This window comes from Notolepis coatsorum, assembly GCF_963971535.1.
Source record: "Notolepis coatsorum genome assembly, chromosome: 2".
Lineage (NCBI taxonomy): Eukaryota > Metazoa > Chordata > Actinopteri > Aulopiformes > Paralepididae > Notolepis > Notolepis coatsorum.
This window is the reverse complement of record NC_140166.1, coordinates 78,773,777-78,798,078: the sequence shown is the minus strand read 5'-3', so window position 1 is coordinate 78,798,078 and position 24,302 is coordinate 78,773,777. Positions and strand designations below refer to the sequence as shown.

The window sequence follows — 24,302 nt, the reverse complement described above, 5'->3', positions numbered from 1 at the left end:
CCCATCGCAATTTAGTCGTTATGCCAATTCCCTTTCTGGTCGTTGCGCGCATTGCCCCACTGTCGGCCTGGGGAGGGTGTAGAACTACCACAACATGCCTCCTCCGATACATGTGGAGTCGCCAGCCGCTTCATTTCACCTGACAGCAAGGAGTTTCACTGGGGGAACGTAACGCGCGCAGAGGTTCACGCTATTTCCCCCAGATCCCCTCCCTGCTGAACAGGCGCCGTGACCGACCAGTAGGAGTCGCAGTTTACAATGACCAGGACACATACCCCAGCTCAAGTTCACAAATATTGGTAGAACTTTCCTTGGCCATGGAAATAACATACATGAAACAACATGGAATTCTTAATTTGGGTGGTGTGCCCCTTTAACGAGCCAACGCTGAGAGCCCTGATCTTGGATTAGTTGTGGCCTTGTGCCACTCAGCCCATGGCTCCACGTCGCAGTTACAGACAGATGATGTGAACACCTCTCTCCGGAACCACACGTTGGCCCAGGGGTCAAATATATATATTTTTGTATTCTATTTATTTTTTAGCTTTCTGTATTTTTTCACCCATCGCAATTTAGTCGTTATGCCAATTCCCTTTCTGGTCGTTGCGCGCATTGCCCCACTGTCGGCCTGGGGAGGGTGTAGAACTACCACAACATGCCTCCTCCGATACATGTGGAGTCGCCAGCCGCTTCATTTCACCTGACAGCAAGGAGTTTCACTGGGGGAACGTAACGCGCGCAGAGGTTCACGCTATTTCCCCCAGATCCCCTCCCTGCTGAACAGGCGCCCCGACCGACCAGTAGGAGTCGCAGTTTACAATGACCAGGACACATACCCCACCTTCCCACCCGCTAGGACGACTGACCAAGCCGGAGGTACCGCTGACAGCTGGATTCTCTGCGGTGGTAGGCGAGTGCTTAGTAACCCACTGCGCTACCCAGCCGCGCTCAGGGTTTCAAATTATGGAGGGCTTGGGGGCAAAAAGGCCCTCGAAAATCTGTTTCATTTGATAATTTTTTTCACGTCACGGAAATATCCGGAGGCATTAACATTATCAAACATAGTGAGAAATAAATGTAATAGTAATTTAACTGATAAGTGAAAGATGTGGTTTATTATTCCCGTGTGATCAAACGCAGGCGAGTTAGCAACTTTTTCCGCGAGCGATGTTGAGGAAGACATCGAGCGGCTTCTCACCATAACGGGAGAAAAAGAGCAGACAAAAAAGGTCGGCCCACCCCAACAGAAATGTAAAGCGGACTGTACAGCGGTTTGGGTTGAGGATGAAGACGATCGGATCATAATTGTAAAGTTTGCCGTCGGACCCCGGCAGCAAAAACTGCCACTGCGTTTGTTGACAGAACAAAGACTATTTTTTTTTTTTTTTTTTTTTTTGGTCTTTTTCCCCCTCCATTTTTCTCCGATTTTCTCCCATCCCAATGTTAGTCGTATGCCAATTCCCAGTCCCTTCCTGGTCGCTGCGCACTTACCCCCCACAGTCAGATCATCTGGGAGAGTGGAGGCTACCACGTGCTTCCTCCGACACACGTCCAGCCAATCACCGCTTCTTTTCACCTGGCAGCGCGGATTCTCATCGAGAGGGCGTAGCGTGTGGGAGGATCACACTATCCCCCTCAAGTCCTATCCGCGCTTAGCAGGCGCCCCGACCGAACTGTAGGAGTCGCTGTTTACAACGACCCGGACCCACCCCGCCAGCTTCTCCCACCCTCTAATACAGCCAATTGTATTAGTGCAGACGGCCAGCCAAGCTGGTGACAACCCCGGAGCTGTGAGCTGGATTCGAACAGGCGAATCCAGCTCACAGCTCCGGGGTTGGTGACGAACGCAATCTCCGCTCGGCCACCTAACCGCCTAGAACAAAGACTATTAAAAAAAACACTGGGTGCGGCTGAGTGGCGCAGTGGGCAAGGCGCTCGCCACCAACGCAGGAGATGCTGGTATCGAGCCCAGCTCACGCCGTTGCTACCGGCTTGGCCGGCCGTCATACTAACACAATTGTCAGTGTTAGAGGGTGGGAAAGCCGGTGGGTGGGGATTGGACATTGTGGACAGCGACTCCTACAGGTCGGTTGGGTGGCGCCGGTGCGGCGGAAGCAGGAAGTATCGGGGGCAGCGTGAGCCTCCCACGCGTTACTCCTCGCCGCTGAGAGTTCGAGCTGTTGCGGTGAAAAGATGTGACAGGCTGCCTCCTCGTGTACCGGAGGGGACACGTGATGCAAGGCTTCTATCCTCACTACAGCCGACCAGTGGGAGGCATAGTCTAGCAACGTTCAAGATAGGGGAGGGAAGAATTGGAAACACGAAATTGGGATGGGAGAAAAATTTAAAATGGGGAAAAAAGGGGATAAATAAAAAAATAAAAATAACACTGTACTTTTGCACCATCAAAATCAAAAATCAATTGAAGGCGGCAACAAGAGTGAATGAAAAGTGAATTTGGAAGCCTGTGTTGGCCCGTGTGTGTAGAACAGCAGGAGAGGAGATAGCCAAAGGACAGCTCAAGGTAGTACACGAGTGCAGGGCACATTCCAATTACTACTTCCAATTCTATTTTAAAACAACTCTATTTTTTGACGCATGGTGATTTTCAACAAAGCATTTTCTCTTCCCGTCGCTTCAGAGCCGCCGTTACCTCAACAACCTCTACCGACCTCGCGCCGAGAGCGAACGGCGCCACGACCCAGGCGATCTCAAACTAACATACACTGTTAAAATCACAACGTTGGGCGGCGAAAGGGTAAAAACAAGTAAAAGAGCCAATTACAAATCGAGCAAAACTTTCCACCCTATCTTAAAATGTTGCTTGTTTGTTTTTGTAGTTTTTTTACTTTTTTACTTTAGGACATGCCCCACATGTTAATCCTAGGTGAGAATAATAATAGCCTACTGCCAACGGGTTCCGGCTCTGGCTCAGGAGGAGCGGGTTCTGCGGGGGCCCCATCAGCTGGGGGTGCAGATCCATCCTCTGCTGGGGGGCCGTCCGCTGCAGCCGGTGGAGCCCCATCCTCCCCAGTGGGGGCTGACTCTGCCGGGGCCTCTGGGGCCGCTCCCTCCGCCGGTGGTGGTGCCGGTGCTAGTTCCTCTGTAGCCGCTGGCTCCTCAGCCGGTACCTCAACCGGGGCCTCAACCGGTGCCTCAGCCGGTGCCTCAGCCGGGGCCTCTTCTTTCGGGGCCTCCTCTGGGATGTCCGCGGGAGCCTCCTCCACAGCTGGCTTCTTTTCAGCCGTCTTCGGAAGTGTGGGCTTAGTCATCTTCTCTCTCCGCTCTCGGTCCAAAACGTGTGGCAGTCCCGCTGCTGTTTCGACCTCGGCTGTGCTTTTCTCGCTTCAGCCACGCACCTCACTCGACCCTGTTCTCTCTCTCTCCCCCACCTCCCCCCCTCCCCCTCTCTCTCTCTCTCTCTCTCTCTCTCCTGTATTTGTTGTAGCTATACCAGTTATTCAGAGGCAGCGTCGCCGAGCGGCCTGCACAGTAGCAGCAAGTCCCTGTCCGCTAAGCAGCTGGTCCCAGTCGAGCCGCGCACTAACATGCCATTATTTATAGAGAGAGATGCCACAAATACTTTCCTAATCAGCTGTCTTACAAGCGGTAGGCTTGTCCAAATACAATGATGTTCAAACTTAAATCCCGGGGAAGAAAGCGAGTTCGAGGATGAGAGTGATGAAATAAGTGTACAGGGCAAGACTCTAATTCCCCCCCCCCCCCCCCCCCCCCAAGACTCAGGTTTGTGTCCCGAAGACATGAGTCTTATTTTAGCACTTGTTTTACAACGCCTAAATGTGTTTTATCTCCTCTGGTTGAAGTGCAGGTCCAACATAACATTGGCACCAATGTCAGAATGGCCATGTGTTGTTGAGTGGTTACAGGTGGCCACAGCTGCATAGCATTCCTTACTTGGCTATGAGATATGTAAGGTCCTATAACTAATGCCCACCATAGAGAAGCACGGGAGACGATCAATTGCGTCTAATCCAGAACTAAAGGGTTATTTGTCATAACTAAAACATGATATGTCTTCATGTTTTAGGAGACATGATTTATCATTTAGTATTAAGTATGGGATTTGGCTCAAATGTTTTATTGTGCAGGGGCGCGGTGCTATGAATAGTGAGGTAAGGTTTTCTAACAAGTGATTATGTCAGTAGTTGTAACTACTGTGGTGTTGTAACTCATTCCATCCGGGCCCATATTACATGCATAATCATGCATGACAAAAATAGTAGGGTTGCACAATTAATAATACAAATAAATTATATTAAAATATGCAGTTTCCAAATCACACAAGGCTGCAGTTTTTATTAAAGAGAAAAGCCTTCCAGAACTTCCTGTCTTTCCTGAACAAGGTGCAAGGGATAGGCATGTACGGTACCCCTCTTAACTCAGCACATTTTCATTTAATTTCATGTGTTTCATGATTACTTCAAAATGTCTTGATTTAGATTTTGATGTCTGAAATGTAACAGGTAAACAAACAAACCTTTTGTGACCATGTCCCTAACTGGAGCCATTGAGGAGTAGTTAATGTTTTATATTTCATGAGAACAGCGCCACCATGAGGCATAATTACTCAGAACTCCACAGGCCTGCTTTCTAGGGTCAGGCAAACATATTTGTCAAGTTCGGTTGAAATGCGACGAGGAGATAGTGTAATTTGAGTATTGAACTGTTTGGCCTGATGGTGGCGCTAGAGGAAAGGTCATGGATTCACCAGAATCAACAGGTGTCTTCCTCTGGAGGTCATGAATGTGCACCATACATTTGAAAAGATTTGAACGAAAGCTATTCTAGATACACTTCATCGAAAGTTTGGCCTTGATGGTGGCTCTTCTAGAGAATCTAGAGGAAGAGTCATGCAGTAACCAAATACTACAAAAATAGTAGGGTTGCACCATAAAATATAAAATATGGACAACTACTGTAGCTGCCGTTCAACAGTGAAACATTGTCCTCTCATGTGCTGTAGCTACATGCTTGTGGGGGTGGGGGGGCCTTGGAACTGAAAACAGAACACCGGAGGGATTTATGAGCAGTTGAAAAGGATGGATCGCGGTGTGTCTTTCCACTAAACCATTTTTCAATTTTAGTATCCTGTGTGGCGCCGACGCTCTGACAATGCTACGCTACAAGCCTACGTTAGCAAGACGGCTTATTTACTTCACAGCCCTGTCTGCCTTCTTCTTCTTCTTCTCTTTGGCGGTTTAATGGCGGTTGGCAAACAACTTTTAGGTGCATTGCCGCCACCTTCTGGATAGGGGTGGTTTAAGGATAGGGTTTTTAATGTTCACAATTATGACATCACACAAATGGGCCGTGTAGTGGTAAGGTGCTGCATTGCCTTATTCTACGTGAATCCAGCCTAGCCCAATCCTTGTCAAATGTATGCCTGTAAATATTGGATATAGGCAAGGCCACACAAATCTGTATTCTCAAATGAAACATACAATGAGCAACTTCAAAGTTCTTAAGGCACATAAAATGTACAATTTCAATTATTCAATTATACAATTATTCATATTATGATCGCATAATTACCGCACCCTCTTCAGCCGCCACAGCTGTCATTAAATTGCACTGAAATAAATGATAATATAAACAGCAACAACTAATAAGCATATGTGCTTCTTATACTGTCTTTTCTTGACTTTAAAAAACTACTTAATTCAATCAATTTCAATACTTTAATTTGTTGATTTCTGAGGATTTTCACATGAAGAAATAAAATATCAAACATGTTGCGCGTGCAACAGTTAAATAGACGAGAGCCGTGGCCTTAGCCGGGGGCGAACTCAGCGTTCTTGGATGTCTTGGCGCGCTCATTCACGCAGACAGTCGACGTCGCCTTTCACCCGTGTTCAGCGCGGCTCCCTTTGTGTGTGCCACCGGCCCGCTCGCCTGTGTGGTCCATGTGTTCCTCTACCGTTACGCTTTGCCTCGGCTTTGTAACATGCGTTGGCATTCCTCGCAAATCTACCCCCCCGTGACTCCATTATACCCAGCCGCTCGTCTCTGTAAACGCTTCAATGACATTCTCTGAAGCCGTGGTTCCCTGAAAAACATGCGCTTTTACTTTTCCCACCGGCAGCTGTCAGCGTCCCATCCATCCCCACACTGATTCAGGGGAGCCAGCGAGGCTATAGAGGGGCAGTGAAGGAAAAGTGTTTCATATCTAGGAATATTTTGGGCATATTCCCTGTTGTGACAACAACATTTACAAGTTGCATAGGAACAGGAAAACCATCCCGTCTGCGAGCGATTGTTTGTTTTTGCATAACTAGTAGTAGGACCTGTTATTATGGGCAATCTAGCCTATGGCTTGCAGACCACCATTTTGGTTCGACGTTATTTAGATTGGGCTATGATAAAAATTATAAGAGGAGCGAGAAAGGGGAATCTAACACAGAGAAAGACACAGAGAGAGAGAGAGAGAGAGAGAGAGAGAGAGAGAGAGAGAGAGAGAGAGAGAGAGAGAGAGAGAGAGAGAGAGAGAGAGAGAGAGAGAGAGAGAGAGAGAAACGTTATCGAGAGGTGTTATATAGAGAGATACAAAGGAGAAAGAGAGTGGTTGCATAGGCAGCTAAAACAAAATCCGAAGTTCTTGCTTTATATTGAAAATTCCCATACATGTATATAGACAGTAGATATAGAGGTGTGTGTGACTGTGCTCGGCAGTTCTAGGTATAAATTAGTCTGTGGAAAGTAATGTACTGGGAACATCGCAGCTTTTATTTATACTGAATTATATACACTACAAACAGTCCATCCTGGTGGGTGGGAGTGCAGATATAATGGGTCTGTTGGATATGGCTCCTCTAATGGAAGAATGTCGGTGTGGTGTTGCCTGCCTGGGGGAGCGGTTGCCAAATGTGCCTATGAGCTAACTTATTTTTGCTGTAGACTTGTCATCATCTTTAGCTGTAGACTTGTCATCATCTGTACAGTAGCTGTAGACTCCTCCACCCTCTCATCACTGCTCATGAGGTTTCTAATGGCTGCGGTGACGGCTCGGCTAGCTTGTCGTTGGCTAGCTTAGCAGCGGTGCTCGTAACCGCAGTAGGGTTTTCCACACTGGGGTCAACGGCGAGGTCGTTATCCATGTAAAGAGGAGGATGAGAAGGAGGTAGTGATTGAACCGAGTGGTGAAAGCGTGATGCGGTTAAAGTTGCCTTTTCTCTCTCTTTAATAAGGCACCTGATTTATATTTACGGTCCATTTTGAAACTAGCCTATAGCCAAAAAAGCTGCATCTGTTGGCCTGTGTTCGTGTCTTTCAATTGACTTTGTACACATTCGCGCTGTCTCTGAATTTAACTTTGTGTTGTATTTTAACACACCATGAGACCTTAATGTCCATAGTCCTCTGCACATAATGAACCATGTATGAGTAATCTACATCTCTGTGAAGATCCACAACAAACGTTTCTCCAACCAGAGGACAATACCCAGGACGCTGCCCCAGGCGTGACCACGACCTCAGCCGTGACCTTAAGGAAACTCTAGCCGGGACAGAGGACACCTTTCCCCCTGGAGTGACCACAAACAAACAGGCTGCCAGTCAAACCTGTCAAACCACACCTCCTGTCCTGTCAATCAATATACATTATAGAGCAGGTGTAAAACAACTCTCCATTACTTATGTTCTCTTCTTGGTAAATGGTGCATTTATATAAGCAGCTTTTTATCCAAATCTCTTTACAATTTTTGTTCCTCTCACATTTTACCCATTCACTCACTCATTCACACACCGACGGCGGAGGCGACCATGCAAGGTGCCAACCTGCTCATCGGGAGCAGTTAGGGGTTAAGTGTCTTGCTCAAGGACACTTCGACTCGCTGCCCCGGGAATCGAACCGGGAACCTTCCAACTACCAGACGACCGCTCTACCTCCTGAGCCACTGTCTCCCCATTCTTCTTATGGATCTCACGGATGGTCTGACTCGACACTGGCCCGCAGTGAACGACACCTTGGTCTGACTCGACACTGGCCCGCAGTGAACGACACCTTGGTCTGACTCGACACTGGCCCGCAGTGAACCACACCTTGGTCTGACTCGACACTGGCCCGCAGTGAACCACACCTTGGTCTGACTCGACACTGGCCCGCAGTGAACCACACCTTGGTCTGACTCGACACTGGCCCGCAGTGAACCACACATTGGTCTGACTCGACACTGGCCCGCAGTGAACCACACCTTGGTCTGACTCGACACTGGCCCGCAGTGAACGACACCTTGGTCTGACTCGACACTGGCCCGCAGTGAACGACACCTTGGTCTGACTCGACACTGGCCCGCAGTGAACCACACCTTGGTCTGACTCGACACTGGCCCGCAGTGAACCACACCTTGGTCTGACTCGACACTGGCCCGCAGTGAACCACACCTTGGTCTGACTCGACACTGGCCCGCAGTGAACGACACCTTGGTCTGACTCGACACTGGCCCGCAGTGAACCACACCTTGGTCTGACTCGACACTGGCCCGCAGTGAACCACACCTTGGTCTGACTCGACACTGGCCCGCAGTGAACCACACCTTGGTCTGACTCGACACTTGCCCGCAGTGAACGACACCTTGGTCTGACTCGACACTGGCCCGCAGTGAACGACACCTTGGTCTGACTCGACACTGGCCCGCAGTGAACGACACCTTGGTCTGACTCCCGCAGTGAACGGATGGTCTGAATGACACAGTAGTCGCAGGTATTCTGGGAACAGCTTTTCCCATTGACTTCTTTTCCTAATTGACAGTGACTGAGTGCAGCATGTGGTGGAAGGAGACTCACTGAGCGCAGGGTGTGGTGGAACTAAGGCCTGAGCGCAGTGTGTGGTGGAAGGCCTGAGCGCAGCATGTGGTGGAACTAAGGCCTGAGCGCAGCATGTGGTGGAACTAATGCCTGAGCGCAGCATGTGGTGGAAGGCCTGAGGGCAGCGTGTGATGGAAGGCCTGAGCGCAGCGTGTGATGGAAGGCATGAGGGCAGCGTGTGGTGGAAGGCCTGAGCGCAGCGTGTGGTGGAAGGCCTGAGCGCAGCATGTGGTGGAAGGCCTGTGTGCAGCATGTGGTGGAAGGCCTGAGCGCAGTGTGTGGTGGAAGGCCTGAGCGCAGCGTGTGGTGGAAGGCCTGAGCGCAGCGTGTGATGGGAGGCCTGAGCGCAGCCTGTGGTGGAAGGCCTGAGTGCAGCGTGTGATGGAAGGCCTGAGCGCAGCGTGTGGTGGAAGGCCTGTGAAAAGGCCTGCGGGAGGAGACTCACCGGCTGGAACAAACGGCTGTGAGGGGGCGCCGGGGCGAGACATGCCGATGGCGTTGACGGCGTAGACGCGCATCTCGTAGGCCACGGCCTCGATCATCTTCTTGGCCTCGAAGGTTGTTTTAGGGTAGGGGTCAAAGTTCAGCCGCATCCACCTGTAGCTCTTCTTCTTCTTCCTCTCCATCACGTAGCCTGGCGACACCGGAGAAGCATTTTGATGTTTACATTTTAATTTTTGTTGGATTGTTCCGTGGATTTTCCGTGGATTGTTGATTTCATACGTCATTATCATAATTGTTACTACGCTAATAAGAGACGGTTTCGTAAGTGATTACCAATTACACAATGGACCCTTATGAGACATTGTGTGTTCTTACCAATTATTGGCTGTCCACCATCAAACTGAGGGGGGTCCCACTCTACAACACAGGAGTCCTCCCCCACACTGAGGATCCTGGGAGCCTGGGGAGGGTCAGGGACATCTGGGGGAAAACATTGATAATATCAATCAAATATAAAATAGATGCACTTATAGTAGTCTGAACTACTGGACCAGCAATCCATATAGTAGTGAATCTTTCCCAGTATTTAGTGTTTGTTGCAAAGATACACTGTAGAAAACATTAAGAACACATTCCTAGTATTGGAAGTACCTCTACCTCGTCTCCTCCTCCCCAATTCATGATTGATGTGGATTCAATAGGTAGAATTGATTATCATTTTCACCTGGTCAGAGTATACACATGTTTATAAAGCCAGCATTAAGGAATACTTAGAATAGAATAGAATAGAATAGAATAGAATTACTTTAATCACCCTCGGGATGATTAAAGTATTTCTATTCTATTCTACTTTACCAGGAGGACGGGCAGAATAACCAGCATTCCAAATGTTCCTACAGTCAGAAATATTTGCTTTTGTCATGAAAAGAGCTGCTAATGTTTTGTTTTATATACTCCGCGTATCAAGTATGACAAAAAGACTAATAAGAAGTGTGTCTCTGTGGGAATGGAACATGTTGAGTCAACATCGTACTCTGGATTTTAGATTAGATTAGATTCAAATGTATTGTCATCATGCAGCACATGATGTGCAATGAAAATAGGTTTGGCATCCAACCAGAGGGCAAATGTAACAATAAAGTGCAATAGTAATGTACAATGCACAGGTGATTAAACTGGATATAAAATATATAAATGAGTACTACTGAATAATAGTGCTAATCAGATGTATGTACAGTGTTATAGTATTATGTACAGTGATACAGGTATAACTAGTAAGAGTAGGTAAGGGATATGTACAGATATAGATATACTGTATTATCTACAGTAAAGATTATATACAGACGGATGTAGATAAATATATATATTATACGGTATACAGCATTGGTGTAACGAAGGTTATCCTATAACCCTAGTTACATGAGTATTTGTGAGCGTTCTGCTCTATAGTATACCTAGGTATATTCCCATAGAGCAGAACGTAAACAAAGACGAAATGTAACGAAGGTTATCCTATAACCAGTTACATGAGTCTTTGTGAGCGTTCTGCGTTATGATGAATTGAAAATGGGGGACCCTGATGTAAACAAGACGAAAGTCTTTCTCTGGTCTGCATCTCCTTAACAATTGTGTGTATTGAGCCGTACTGTATTGTACCCATTCTGCAATCTGTTAATAACATTTTCAATCAATCAATCAATCAATCAATCAATCAATCAAACTCTATGGGAATATACCTAGGTATACCATAGAGCAGAACGTAAACAAAGACTAAATGTAACTGCTATCATACAGAGTTATATGGGTTATATGCAGGTGTGTAAACAGGTATATAGAAAGGATTATGTAGGTATATTCAGACAGATAATCAGGTGCATCTCAATACATTTGAATATCGAGGAAAAGTTCAGTAATTAAATTCAAAAAGTTAAAATCATATATTATTATATAGTATTCATTACACACAGAGTGAAATATTTCAAACCTTTATTTCTTTACATGTTGATGATTAGGCTATGGCTTACAGCTAATGAAAACCCAAAATTCAGTATCTGAGATTTTTTTTTATATTACATAAGACCAATACAAAAAAAAATATATATATATATATATATATATATATATATATATATATATATATATATATATATATATATATATATATATATTCCAGAAACCTACTGAAAAGTATAATGCACTCAATACTTGGTCTGGGCTCCTTTTGTATGAATCACTGCGGCGTGGCGTGGAGGCGACCAATACATTTCCTCAATATTCTAATGTATCGAGATCAGTGATGCCAGTAACTAGTTACTGTAATCTGATAACTTTTTTCAGTAAATAGTCATCTAACTTGTTACTTTTTACAAGCCAGTAATCTGATTACAGTTACTTTTCCAAGTGGCTGTGAGTTACTATTTAGTTACTATCTCATAATGCTGATGATAAGAGAGCCAGGGGTACAGTCAGCTGTGACCTTATTATGGCCTGATGGCTGATGACGTCTCATGATGACCTGTCTGAGCAGCCAATTATGATTTATGACATTATGCACTTTCAATAAAGCATTATTATAAAAAAAAAAAAAAAAAACTGTTGTCATTCTTGTGGCAGCAGCAGGGGGGACGACGACGACTTCGTAACCTAGTTACTTTCAAAGTAAATCAAGTAATCAGTAAAGTAACTAGATTACTTTTTAAAGGAGTAATCAGTAATCAGTAATCAGATTATATTTACAAGTAATCTGTGGCATCACTGATCGAGATGCACCTGTATTTCGATGAGCGAAGTGCTATTTCACTGTTGGGCCACAACGAGGCCGTTGGTTCCGTCTTACCGACAACCTTCACGTTGATGTCGGCGGTGTCCTCCCCGGCGGCGTTCCGCACGATCACGGAGTAGCTGCCCTCATCCTGCCGCTCGGCCCCCTCGATGGTGAAGATGCAGTGGCCCTTGGTGCTCTCCACGTGGACCCGCCCGTCCGCGTCGGTGATCACCTGGACCCACCGGACGAGAGGGGGGGGGGGTTGGTGCACCGTACCACCACAGAACCACCGGTTTGGAGAGTGCCTCAACAGATTATCTATAGAAAAGGGCGGCTAGGTGGCGCAGTGGGCAAGGCGCTCGCCACCAACGCAGGAGATGCTGGGTTCGAGCCCAGCTCTCTGCGTTGCTATCAGCTTGGCTGGTCGTTCATACAAATACAATTGGCAGTATTAGGGGGTGGGAAGCTGATGGGTGGGGATCGGACGTTGTGGACAGCGACTCCTACAGCAGAATCAGGAAGCGACGAGGGCGGCGTGTCCCTCCCACGCAGACCCTCGCCGCTGAGAGATTGCGCTGTGCAGCTGAAAAGATGCTACGGCTGCCTCCTCGAGTACCGGAGGGGACACGTGATGCAAGACTTCGTCCACATTGCAGCCGGCTTGTGGGAGGCATAGTCTAGCAACGTTCGAGACAGGGGAGGGTAGAATTGGACAATGCGAAATTGGGGACGGGAGAAAAATAGAAAAATGGGGAGAAAAAGTAGATAAAAAAAATTAAAAAAAAATTAACTATAGAAGAGCGTTCAATTGTCCAATAACACTCACTCTAGAGACCAATGGGTATATGGCGTTTTGGTTCATACTGTAGGTTGAGTGGCTACACATTGGATTATAGATTTATTCCACACTCATCAATAAACCATCACCGTTTCTGTGAATGTTTACATCATGGCCACTGTCCTGGTCATTTAGCAGATATTTCTGTACCAAAGATGAACATTCCTCTTCCCATCACACGCCGGGCTGGGAACGCTGGACCACAGACCATGCTTTCCCTCTTCCCATCACACGCCGGACTGGGAACGCTGGACCACAGACCATGCTTTGCCTCTTCCCATCACACGCCGGGCTGGGAACGCTGGACCACAGACCATGCTTTCCCTCTTCCCATCACACGCCGGACTGGGAACGCTGGACCACAGACCATGCTTTCCCTCTTCCCATCACACGCCGGACTGGGAACGCTGGACCACAGACCATGCTTTTCAAAGCCAACCGCACACGTTAAGTTAAGATGATGCCATGCAGAGGAAGGATCCAGCGGTGGTTTTTGATTTCTTCTGATTCCATGATTTGGCCTTTTTTCTATGTCTGTATCCTGCTTACTGTATATTCTGTACTATTTACAGTTTGAAAATCATCTTAGCATAACATATCTTTACTTAATGCCAATGTTTGTCTCTAGCTCATAAAAAACTTTTCACACATACTCCAACTCACAAAAGGTGCTTGGTTGATGTCTAATAAAACATCTATTAATTATTCATGTAATCATGACAATATTATCCTCGGCTGATTAGGATTTATTTTGTAATCAGTTAAATAAGCCAAGCATTGCAGTTAGTGTTGCTGCTCAACAGTGGCGCTGCCAGACCCTTTTCAGGGTGGCTCAAGCCCCCCTTTGAATTCTTATAGCCCCCCCAAAAATATATTTCTTTAAACAAAATATCTTAGCCCTATTTCATGGGCTCTTTTTTTAAGATAGCAGGAAGATGGATAACCTCAGGAATCCATAGGTACCAAGTATGTCATGCTAGCTTGTCGGGAAGGGGGCTAAATAATGCTACAAAGTTAGAAAAAAATTTAGGCGAGGGAAAAGAATTGCAGGGCCATTTTCAACCTCTTACCTCAAGATATCTTAATAAAAATGGGTTCACTGGATACCCATGGATATGTCTCCATTCCCCTGTCAAAACTCATAGGAGATGAGCATTTAGAAAAATAAATCTCACAGGGGAGCATTTCCCCCGGACCCCACTGAAGGGCCTTGAGCCCCCCCCTAAAGTTCCAAGTCTGGTGACGCCCCTGCTGCTCAACACTGCACAGGACATACTTACTGTCCGACTCTGAGTTCCCTTTGAGACGTGTCTGTCTGAAGGAAATCATGCTCTTACCTCACAGACACGGACGGATATGACATGCTGCCTTTATGTCGCAGATGTTCCAGATCATGCAGCGCTGTGTGTCATGGTTTAAACTTGAACACCATCAGCACGTAAACAGAGAAAGATGGATGCAGAATGCTGGAAGGAAAGGCGGAGGTGGCGAAGAAGAGAGAGTCGGAACGAAACGGGGACAGTCGGAATGACACAGGGACAGAAGGAACAAAACAGGGACAGTCGGAACGACACAGGGACCGAAGGAACGGCACAGGGACAGTCCGGATGGCACAGAGACAGTCGGAACGACACAGGGACAGTCGGAACAACACAGGGACAGTCGGAACGACACAGGGACAGTCGGAACAACACAGGGACAGTCGTAGCGACACAGGGACAGTCAGAACGACACAGGGACAGTCCGGATGGCACAGAAACAGTCGGAACGACACAGGGACAGTCGGAACAACACAGGGACAGTCGGAACAACACAGGGACAGTCGGAACGACACAGGGACAGTCGGAACGACACAGGGACAATCGGAACGACACAGGGACAGTGGGAACAAAACAGGAACAGTCTGAACAAATCATGGACAGTCGGAACGACACAGGGACAGTCGGAACGACACAGGGACAGTCGTAGCGACACAGGGACAGTCGGAACGAAACAGGGACAGTCTTAGCGACACAGGGACAGTCGGAACGACACAGGGACAGTCGGAACGACACAGGGACAGTCGTAGCGACACAGGGACAGTCAGAATGGCACAGGGACAGAAGGAACAACACAGGGACAGTCGGAACAACACAGGGACAGTCAGAACAACACAGGGACAGTCGGAACGACACAGGGACAGTCGGAACGACACAGGGACAGTGGGAACAAAACAGGGACAGTCTGAACAAATCATGGACAGTCGGAACAGCACAGGGACAGTCGGAACGACACCGGGACAGTCGTAGCGACACAGGGACAGTCAGAACGGCACAGGGACAGTCAGAACGACACAGGGACAGTCGGAACGACACAGGGACAGTCGTAGCGACACAGGGACAGTCAGAACGGCACAGGGACAGTCGGAACGACACAGGGACAGTCGTAGCGACACAGGGACAGTCAGAACGGCACAGGGACAGTCGGAACGACACAGGGACAGTCAGAACGACACAGGGACAGTCGGAACAACACAGGGACAGTTGGAACGAAACAGGAACAGTCGGAACGACACAGGGACAGTCGTAGCGACAGAGGGACAGTCAGAACGACACAGGGACAGTCCGAACGGCACAGGGACAGTCGGAACAACACAGGGACAGTCCGAACGGCACAGGGACAGTCGGAACAACACAGGGACAGTAGGAACGACACAGGGACAGTCGGAACGACACAGGGACAGTCGGAACGGCACAGGGACAGTCGTAGCAACACAGGGACAGTCTGAACGACACAGGGACAGTCTGAACAACACAGGGACAGTCTGAACGACACAGGGACAGTCTGAACAACACAGGGACAGTCTGAACGACACAGGGACAGTCTGAACAACACAGGGACAGTCAGAACGGCACAGGGACAGTCGGAACGGCACAGGGACAGTCAGAACGACACAGGGACAGTCGGAACAACACAGGGACAGTCGGAACGAAACAGGGACAGTCGGAACGACACAGGGACAGTCAGAACGACACAGGGACAGTCGGAACGACACAGGGACAGTCAGAACGACACAGGGACAGTCGGAACGACACAGGGACAGTCGGAACGACACAGGGACAGTTGGAACGAAACAGGAACAGTCGGAACGACACAGGGACAGTCGTAGCGACAGAGGGACAGTCAGAACGACACAGGGACAGTCCGAACGGCACAGGGACAGTTGGAACAACACAGGGACAGTAGGAACGACACAGGGACAGTCGGAACGACACAGGGACAGTCGGAACGGCACAGGGACAGTCGTAGCGACACAGGGACAGTCTGAACGACACAGGGACAGTCTGAACAACACAGGGACAGTCTGAACGACACAGGGACAGTCTGAACAACACAGGGACAGTCTGAACGACACAGGGACAGTCTGAACAACACAGGGACAGTCAGAACGGCACAGGGACAGTCGGAACGGCACAGGGACAGTCAGAACGACACAGGGACAGTCAGAACGGCACAGGGACAGTCGGAACAACACAGGGACAGTCGGAACGAAACAGGGACAGTCGGAACGACACAGGGACAGTCAGAACGGCACAGGGACAGTCAGAACGACACAGGGACAGTCGGAACGACACACGGACAGTCGGAACGAAACAGGGACAGTCGGAACGACACAGGGACAGTCCGAACAGCACAGGGACAGTTGGAACAAAACAGGGACAGTCAGAACGACACAGGGACAGTCGTAGCGACACAGGGACAGTCGGAACGACACAGGGACAGTCGGAACGACACAGGGACAGTCGTAGCGAAACAGGGACAGTCGTAGCGACACAGGGACAGTCGGAACGAAACAGGGACAGTCAGAACAACACAGGGACAGTCCGACCGGCACAGGGACAGTCGGAACAACACAGGGACAGTCGGAACGAAACAGGGACAGTCGGAACGAAACAGGGACAGTCGGAAGGACACAGGGACAGTCGGAACGAAACAGGGACAGTTGGAACGAAACAGGGACAGTTGGAACGACACAGGGACAGTCCGAACGGCACAGGGACAGTCGGAACGACACAGGGACAGTCAGAACGGCACAGGGACAGAAGGAACAACACAGGGACAGTCGGAACAACACAGGGACAGTCGGAACAACACAGGGACAGTCGGAACGACACAGGGACAGTCGGAACGACACAGGGACAGTGAGAACAAAACAGGGACAGTCTGAACAAATCATGGACAGTCGGAACAGCACAGGGACAGTCGGAACGACACCGGGACAGTCGTAGCGACACAGGGACAGTCAGAACGGCACAGGGACAGTCAGAACGACACAGGGACAGTCGGAACGACACAGGGACAGTCGTAGCGACAAAGGGACAGTCAGAACGGCACATGGACAGTCGGAACGACACAAGGACAGTCGTAGCGACACAGGGACAGTCAGAACGGCACAGGGACAGTCGGAACGACACAGGGACAGTCAGAACGACACAGGGACAGTCGGAACGACACAGGGACAGTTGGAACGAAACAGGAACAGTCGGAACGACACAGGGACAGTCGTAGCGACAGAGGGACAGTCAGAACGACACAGGGACAGTCGGAACAACACAGGGACAGTCGGAACGACACAGGGACAGTCGGAACGACACAGGGACAGTCGGAACGGCACAGGGACAGTCGGAACAACACAGGGACAGTCGGAACGACACAGGGACAGTCGGAACGACACAGGGACAGTCGGAACGGCACAGGGACAGTCGTAGCGACACAGGGACAGTCTGAACGACACAGGGACAGTCTGAACAACACACTGACAGTCGGAACGGCACAGGGACAGTCGGAACGGCACAGGGACAGTCAGAACGACACAGGGACAGTCAGAACGGCACAGGGACAGTCGGAACGACACAGGGACAGTCGGAACGATACAGGGACAGTCGGAACGAAACAGGGACAGTCGGAACGACACAGGGACAGTCAGAACGGCACAGGGACAGTCCGAACAGCACAGGGACAGTTGGAACAAAACAGGGACAGTCAGAACGACACAGGGACAGTCGTAGCGACACAGGGACAGTCGGAACGACACAGGGACAGTCGGAACGACACAGGGACAGTCGTAGCGACACAGGGACAGTCGTAGCGACACAGGGACAGTCAGAACGATACAGGGACAGTCGTAGCGACACAGGGACAGTCGTAGCGACACAGGGACAGTCGGAACGAAACAGGGACAGTCAGAACGACACAGGGACAGTCCGACCGGCACAGGGACAGTCGGAACAACACAGGGACAGTCGGAACGACACAGGGACAGTCGGAACGAAACAGGGACAGTCGGAACGAAACAGGGACAGTCGGAAGGACACAGGGACAGTCGGAACGAAACAGGGACAGTTGGAACGACACAGGGACAGTCCGAACGGCACAGGGACAGTCGGAACGACACAGGGACAGTCCGACCGGCACAGGGACAGTCGGAACAACACAGGGACAGTCGGAACGACACAGGGACAGTCAGAACGAAACAGGGACAGTTGGAACGACACAGGGACAGTCGGAACGGCACAGGGACAGTCCGAACGGCACAGGGACAGTCCGAACGGCACAGGGACAGTCGGAACAACACAGGGGCAGTCGGAACGACACAGGGACAGTCCGAACGGCACAGGGACAGTCCGAACGGCACAGGGACAGTCGGAACAACACAGGGGCAGTCGGAACGACACAGGGACAGTTGGAACGACACAGGGACAGTCCGAACGGCACAGGGACAGTCCGAACGGCACAGGGACAGTCCGAACGGCACAGGGGCAGTCGGAACGACACAGGGACAGTCGGCACTGGAGGCAGGCAGCGATATCATTATGCACAACAGAACTGTTGGACTTGGGGGAATCCAGGCGTACAAAGACGGAAGAGGACGGCGAGAGAGAAGCTCAGATGCAGAAGACGCATGCACACAGCCGCAGCGTTTTTGCGGCGGAAACCTTGTTTGTTCAAGGTCTACACTCACTTCCCCGGCCTTCATGGTCCAAGACGACGCCGGCTCTCCCCCCGGCTTCACAGAGCTAGCCTACGTGTGAGCAGAGCGGGTCAGTCAACAAGGAAGAGGACAAAGAGGCGGAGGGGACGTGCCCTCCCCTCCTCCCAACCGACCCTCCAATGGGCCACCCGAGAGCAGTTAAGGAGTTCACGGCATCCTACCTTAGTTCAGGTGGATGAGACGTCAAGTCAATGGCCTAAGTATCCCAACCAAATTCATTAGCAGGTACAGCATCAGTTATTGCAACATCAATCAGCTGGTCATACTGTAGAAACACAGCTAAGCTACGCCACACACCTGTGGTTAATTTCATATACCGAGTTTCAGTAGGTTTAGTGAGCTGCACAGCTACGTGTAACATTGTTGTTGTTGTTGTGAAATAACTCGCTATAAAGATGTGAATCGCTAATGAATCCTTTCTGTAACACTGTGATATGTATGTAATATTGTAGGAATTGTATTTTTTTTTACATAGGATAACATAGGGAGGTTCGGCGTGTGAATATCATGGAAAAGTGGGAGCTAGCATGGAGGGGGGTGGTTCTGGGACGCTGGAACTAACCGTTGAGCCTTCCCAAGGTGTCGTGGGCCTAACTTGATGAAACACCAGTGAAGGGGGGTACCCACTTGATACCCTTGGCTGGTGCTATGCTGGCTCTTGCTGCTTTTGTTGAAGCCTTCCTGAAGTGTCGTGGACTCGTGGTCCTTTTTTTTTTGCTTGCTGCCCATCTATCTGCATGCTGGGTTGTGACGGCCATTGGTTTTTTTTTCATTGAGCGTTTATCCTTATCATTAGGGCACAAGTATCTTGTGTTTTATTTAGTGCTGTCAATAGATTTAACTAATTAATCTCACAATTTTCTGTAATTAATCTAGATTAATCTAGATAAAAAATTGCAGTTTTCTACTTAAGACCGAAGCTTGTAACAGATATATACTTGAGTAAAATCATGGAATTAATGTAAAATCAACACAAAGAAAGTATATTTAGATTCAAATACTATTTTAATAGCTTTCTTTGAATACAGTTTTTCTCCTGTGAAATACAAATGTTCAACAAAACCATCAACATTGACTCAGCTAGACCGCGTTCTTATATCCACGGCGCTAAGATTGAAGATTTTTCACTCCATAGATTAATCTAGATTAATTTATTTGAATGCTTATAATTTAAATTAATCTCCAGAGTTAAAGCATTAATTTTGACAGCCCTAGTTTTATTATAATGTTAAGTAATCCAATTTTTTTTGATGTTGGACAAAAAGATCACGCCTTTGCAGTGACCTCGCAGATCTGTACAGCTGGTCCGTAGATGAAAGGCACTAGGCCCGCCGTGGGAGATGAACGGGTCTCTGTCTTTTTTACCTTGTTTGCTTTGGTCCAAACCACGGTGGGAGCAGGGTCTCCTGTGATGGGGACGTCCAGGCGCAGCTTGTTGCCGGCCACCACCACGATGGTGGAATCAGAAGTGCGACCCATGCAGTCAAGGTGGATCTTAGGAGGATCTTGGGTTGGGACACGAGACAGATGTATTGTTTGCACAAGCGTATTTGCATTCCGGCCCGGTGTAATCCTCTGTATTATCAATTGGCCTTTGCTGTGTATACAATAAACAGAATTTGGAGTTACGTACCTTGGCGTGGCACAAAGTCAATCTTCACCTCTTGAAGGGGGCGGGGGCGGGGGGGGGAAACAGAGAGATTCATCATTCATGTAATAGCCTGTGAGACTGAATGCTTTTGCTGACGCTGTAGTGGTGGTGGTATGTATGTAAAAGCGTCTGCATCGTTACCCAGGAAGTTGAGTTTAGCAGAGAGGTTGAAAGCGAAGCCCTCTGGTACAAACGTGTAGTCTCCCTCATCCTCGGGGTTCACGTCATCAATGACCAGTTTGTGGATCCTGGAAAGGCCCAAAATGTAAAAAAAAGAAAAAAGAAAAAGATAAATAAAACGTCACTGGCTGTACTTTGCTTCGAGCCAGAGAACCACGGTACACAATCATGTGGATGAATGCCTAAAATAGAAACGTGAGATATCCATGCTCTACTCGCCTGCCAATATGTGTGATATGAGTTCTGGCGTCAGGCTTAACCTCCGCTCCATTCTTGTACCAGACCCCCTTCACGGCCTCATCTGAGACCTCACACTTGAAGACAGCCTCGTCCTTCGCCTTCACGGTAAGGTCAGCAATGCTCTGGTAGACCTCGAGTTCCTTCTCTGCATGGTCAGAGGACAAAGGTGCAGAGAGTTGGAACCACAGTCTCTCATAATGTATGACCTTGAGTGTTCCCACACTGTGCAGTAGAGTGGATGGTATGTGGATGTCAAATTTAAATGTCACTATTGTGTGTGATGTGTCATGCGTGTATTATTTGTCTGTATTTATGTATCTATGTTGTATGTAGGTAGGTATGTAAGGCTATCCATGTTATATGTTTTGTTTGCCTCTGTTTGTGATCAGGCTCCCTCCAAAAGCTTTAAATAGCTTCTCGGGAGACCTGGCACACTACCCAATTCCGATGATGATGATGATACCATTGAAGATGATATTTGTTGTATTGTATCGTGTGTGTGTGTGTGTGTGTGTGTGTGTGTGTGTGTGTGTGTGTGTGTGTGTGTGTGTGTGTGTGTGTGTGTGTGTGTGTGTGTGTGTGTGTGTGTGTGTGTGTGTGCGCGTGCGTGCGTGCGTGCGTGCGTGTGCGTGTTCATGAGCAGGGGTGTAAAAAGTACCCAGAAATTATACTTAAGTATGGGTACCTTCTCAAAATTGTACTTAAGTAAAAGTCAGAGTATCTGGCTAAAAACACACTTGAGTAAAAGTCTAAAAGTGTCTACTTTAAAATGTACTTAAGTAGGCTACTACAAAGTTAAAGTAAAAAAAAAAATGTATTCCAGGGCAATGAAATGTTCCGTTTCATCCTCTTCATCACTCGTACTATCGTTTGTGGCCATCTTCTGTAGCTTAATTTTCCATTGATGGGGATTTGATTGGCTGTTTTTAAATAAAGCGCGGCTGCAGGATTAATAACGTTAACGTTAGTTCGGCCAGAGAAACAAATATACTAATAAAAATGGTTGGACCTGTGGATTTGTACTTTGTACTTTGCCGGTCTGCATTTTAAATGTAAGGAGTAAAAAGTATGTTTTTTTCTCTGAAATCCCCAAAAACAGTACTTAAGTAACAAAGTACATTTACTCAAGTACTTTACACCCCTGGTGATGATGAGTAATATTCTATTAATATTTCAGGGCGTGTGGCATTTCATTATCTTCACTGTGGCCTCTGGTATGTTGTATCTTAGCAACAGATTCAAGGGGAATAGTTCATATGGCAGAAAATAAAGCTGGACGATATGAACACCATATTGGATAAACCATTGTTACCTCATTTGCATTGTTCTAATTTATAAACAAAGGTCTTAAGATAGCTGCTTACATCAACTATTGTACAAGCCATAGCAGATTTTACTACCCTCTTTTAAGAGATTGTATATGAAATGGAGTCAAACATTACGTGTATTTAATCAAAGGACATACAGTATAATATAATACATGAGAGTTATTTAAAGGTAGAATCTGTAATGCTGTCAAACAGCGAAGTCTAGGCGAAAGAGCTCCTCTTGATATTGTATGTTTTGTTTTTGTCTGATGTGTGGATTGGAGTCCAGTGGGTATAGGGGGGGGGGTTGCTACTGTTGGCCACACCGCAGGCTCTGCCAAGAGAGGTCTGGAGACATTCACAGTGTAATAAATAGTTACTAAACTCCAACCCACACATCAGACCAAAACCAAAAAAACGCTGTTTGACGGCATTGCCGATTCTGCCTTTAAGATACACTTTGACCAAACAGATGACGTAGTATCTAGCACGATAACTCGCACACACAGTGAAGGTTAAAGGAAATTGACGTTAGCCAGCAGCCAGAGAGGGAAAATTGGCTGCGAATAGCAATACAATGGGACGCAGTGGTGTTGATCCCAAAGACTTCTAATATAGATCCCTGCTGCAAATTGGCACCTAGCTAATCTTGACAGCCTTAGTGTTTGATTAGAGGCCTGGATAAGCCTGAGCTGAACACGGGGAAAGAGATTAGATTTAAAACTCTCATCCACACACAAAACCCCCTGAGACGCACACATACTTCTGAAAACATATATTTATATATATATAAAAAGTTGGTATAAGTACATGATCTGTACGGAAATGTGAAATTGTATTAACTCAGTGTAAGATGTAGCTAGAATTACATGGATTGTTAACAGGAATATGCCATAATTCTAGAACATCTAGTAGTCATGGGCTAATGTTGTTGACATGACACGGTTACTTACTGAAACTAGTTGATTTTAAAGGAACACTTTAGTGTGTCGTCTTCTCCAGAGAGAGACAATAAGATAGATGCCAGTTAACTCTCTGTGCGTTCAGTAGAAAGCTATCTGTCTGCATGTTAGCCTAGCTTAGCACAATGAATGGATGCGGACATGCCCGGTTAGCCTTCGGGAGAGGTGTTAGTTGGACAAGGCTAACCGGTCATGTCTGCTTCCATTCATTGTGCTAAGCTAGGTTAACATGCAGCCAGATATCTTTCTACTGAACGCACAGAGAGGAAACTGGTATCCATCTTCTTGTCTCTCTCTGGAAAAGACAGTAACGGAACGTAGACCAATCTCAGTCACTCTTATTGTCTGGGACCAAATTAGATCACGCCCCATTTTGCGCGACATCCAGGCTTTTTTTACCGTCAGTGTTTGGGAATTTCATGTCGACAGGTAGATGAAGTGAAACTATACTTATTTTAGAATATATATATAAAATGTCATGAGTATTCATCTATATTTAGTCATCTAAAGACTAAAAATCTAAAGACTAAAAAGTGGGAATCTCTAGAATGTGTTTTGGACGACAGTGTTTACGGAAGTGCGGGTAGCCTCTCAGGTTGACGTTATACTATAACTTACACAACACTTTCTGTTGTCAGTAGATGGCAGCATTGGTTTAAAATTAAAAGGTGAAAATGTGAAAACTACAAAATGAATACAATTCCCAAGACCTTTAGCACAGGTCACAGGTCACTGGGACGCGTCTATTCTTTGACGCAATCTGAACAGCGTTAAACTATTAATGGGACCTGAGTACAGTGATCGAGAATGGTCACTCAATTAAAAGTGCATCATTAGCATTATGTTTATTGTCTAAACGGGAACATAATGGTACAATTTAAGATCTGAATGTTATCCGCATATAAAGGACAAATAAAACATCGTTAATTTGTAAGAAACCTCAATGAAAACGGCGCAGGGTAAGTTATATTCGCTATTGTTATGAAAATGTGATAGAATCCTATAAAAATGTGGATGCATTTGGTCACCGTGCATGACGTTAAGCTAATTTCCCAAAATCTT

At 47.5% G+C, this 24,302-nt stretch overlaps 1 protein-coding gene across 1 annotated transcript in view; it reads right to left on the bottom strand.

Annotated features, from left to right (window-relative positions):
• mybpc3 (myosin binding protein C3) overlaps positions 1-24,302 on the bottom strand; it is a gene marked incomplete at its 5' end in the record, with an annotated part of 145,178 nt that overhangs the window by 47,876 nt on the left and 73,000 nt on the right. Inside the window, 7 exons of the mRNA XM_084308237.1 lie at positions 9,269-9,457; positions 9,643-9,747; positions 12,104-12,263; positions 20,266-20,405; positions 20,534-20,563; positions 20,693-20,799; positions 20,951-21,116. Coding sequence (XP_084164363.1) covers positions 9,269-9,457; positions 9,643-9,747; positions 12,104-12,263; positions 20,266-20,405; positions 20,534-20,563; positions 20,693-20,799; positions 20,951-21,116 — 897 coding nt within the window. The remainder of the gene's footprint in view (positions 1-9,268; positions 9,458-9,642; positions 9,748-12,103; positions 12,264-20,265; positions 20,406-20,533; positions 20,564-20,692; positions 20,800-20,950; positions 21,117-24,302) is intronic.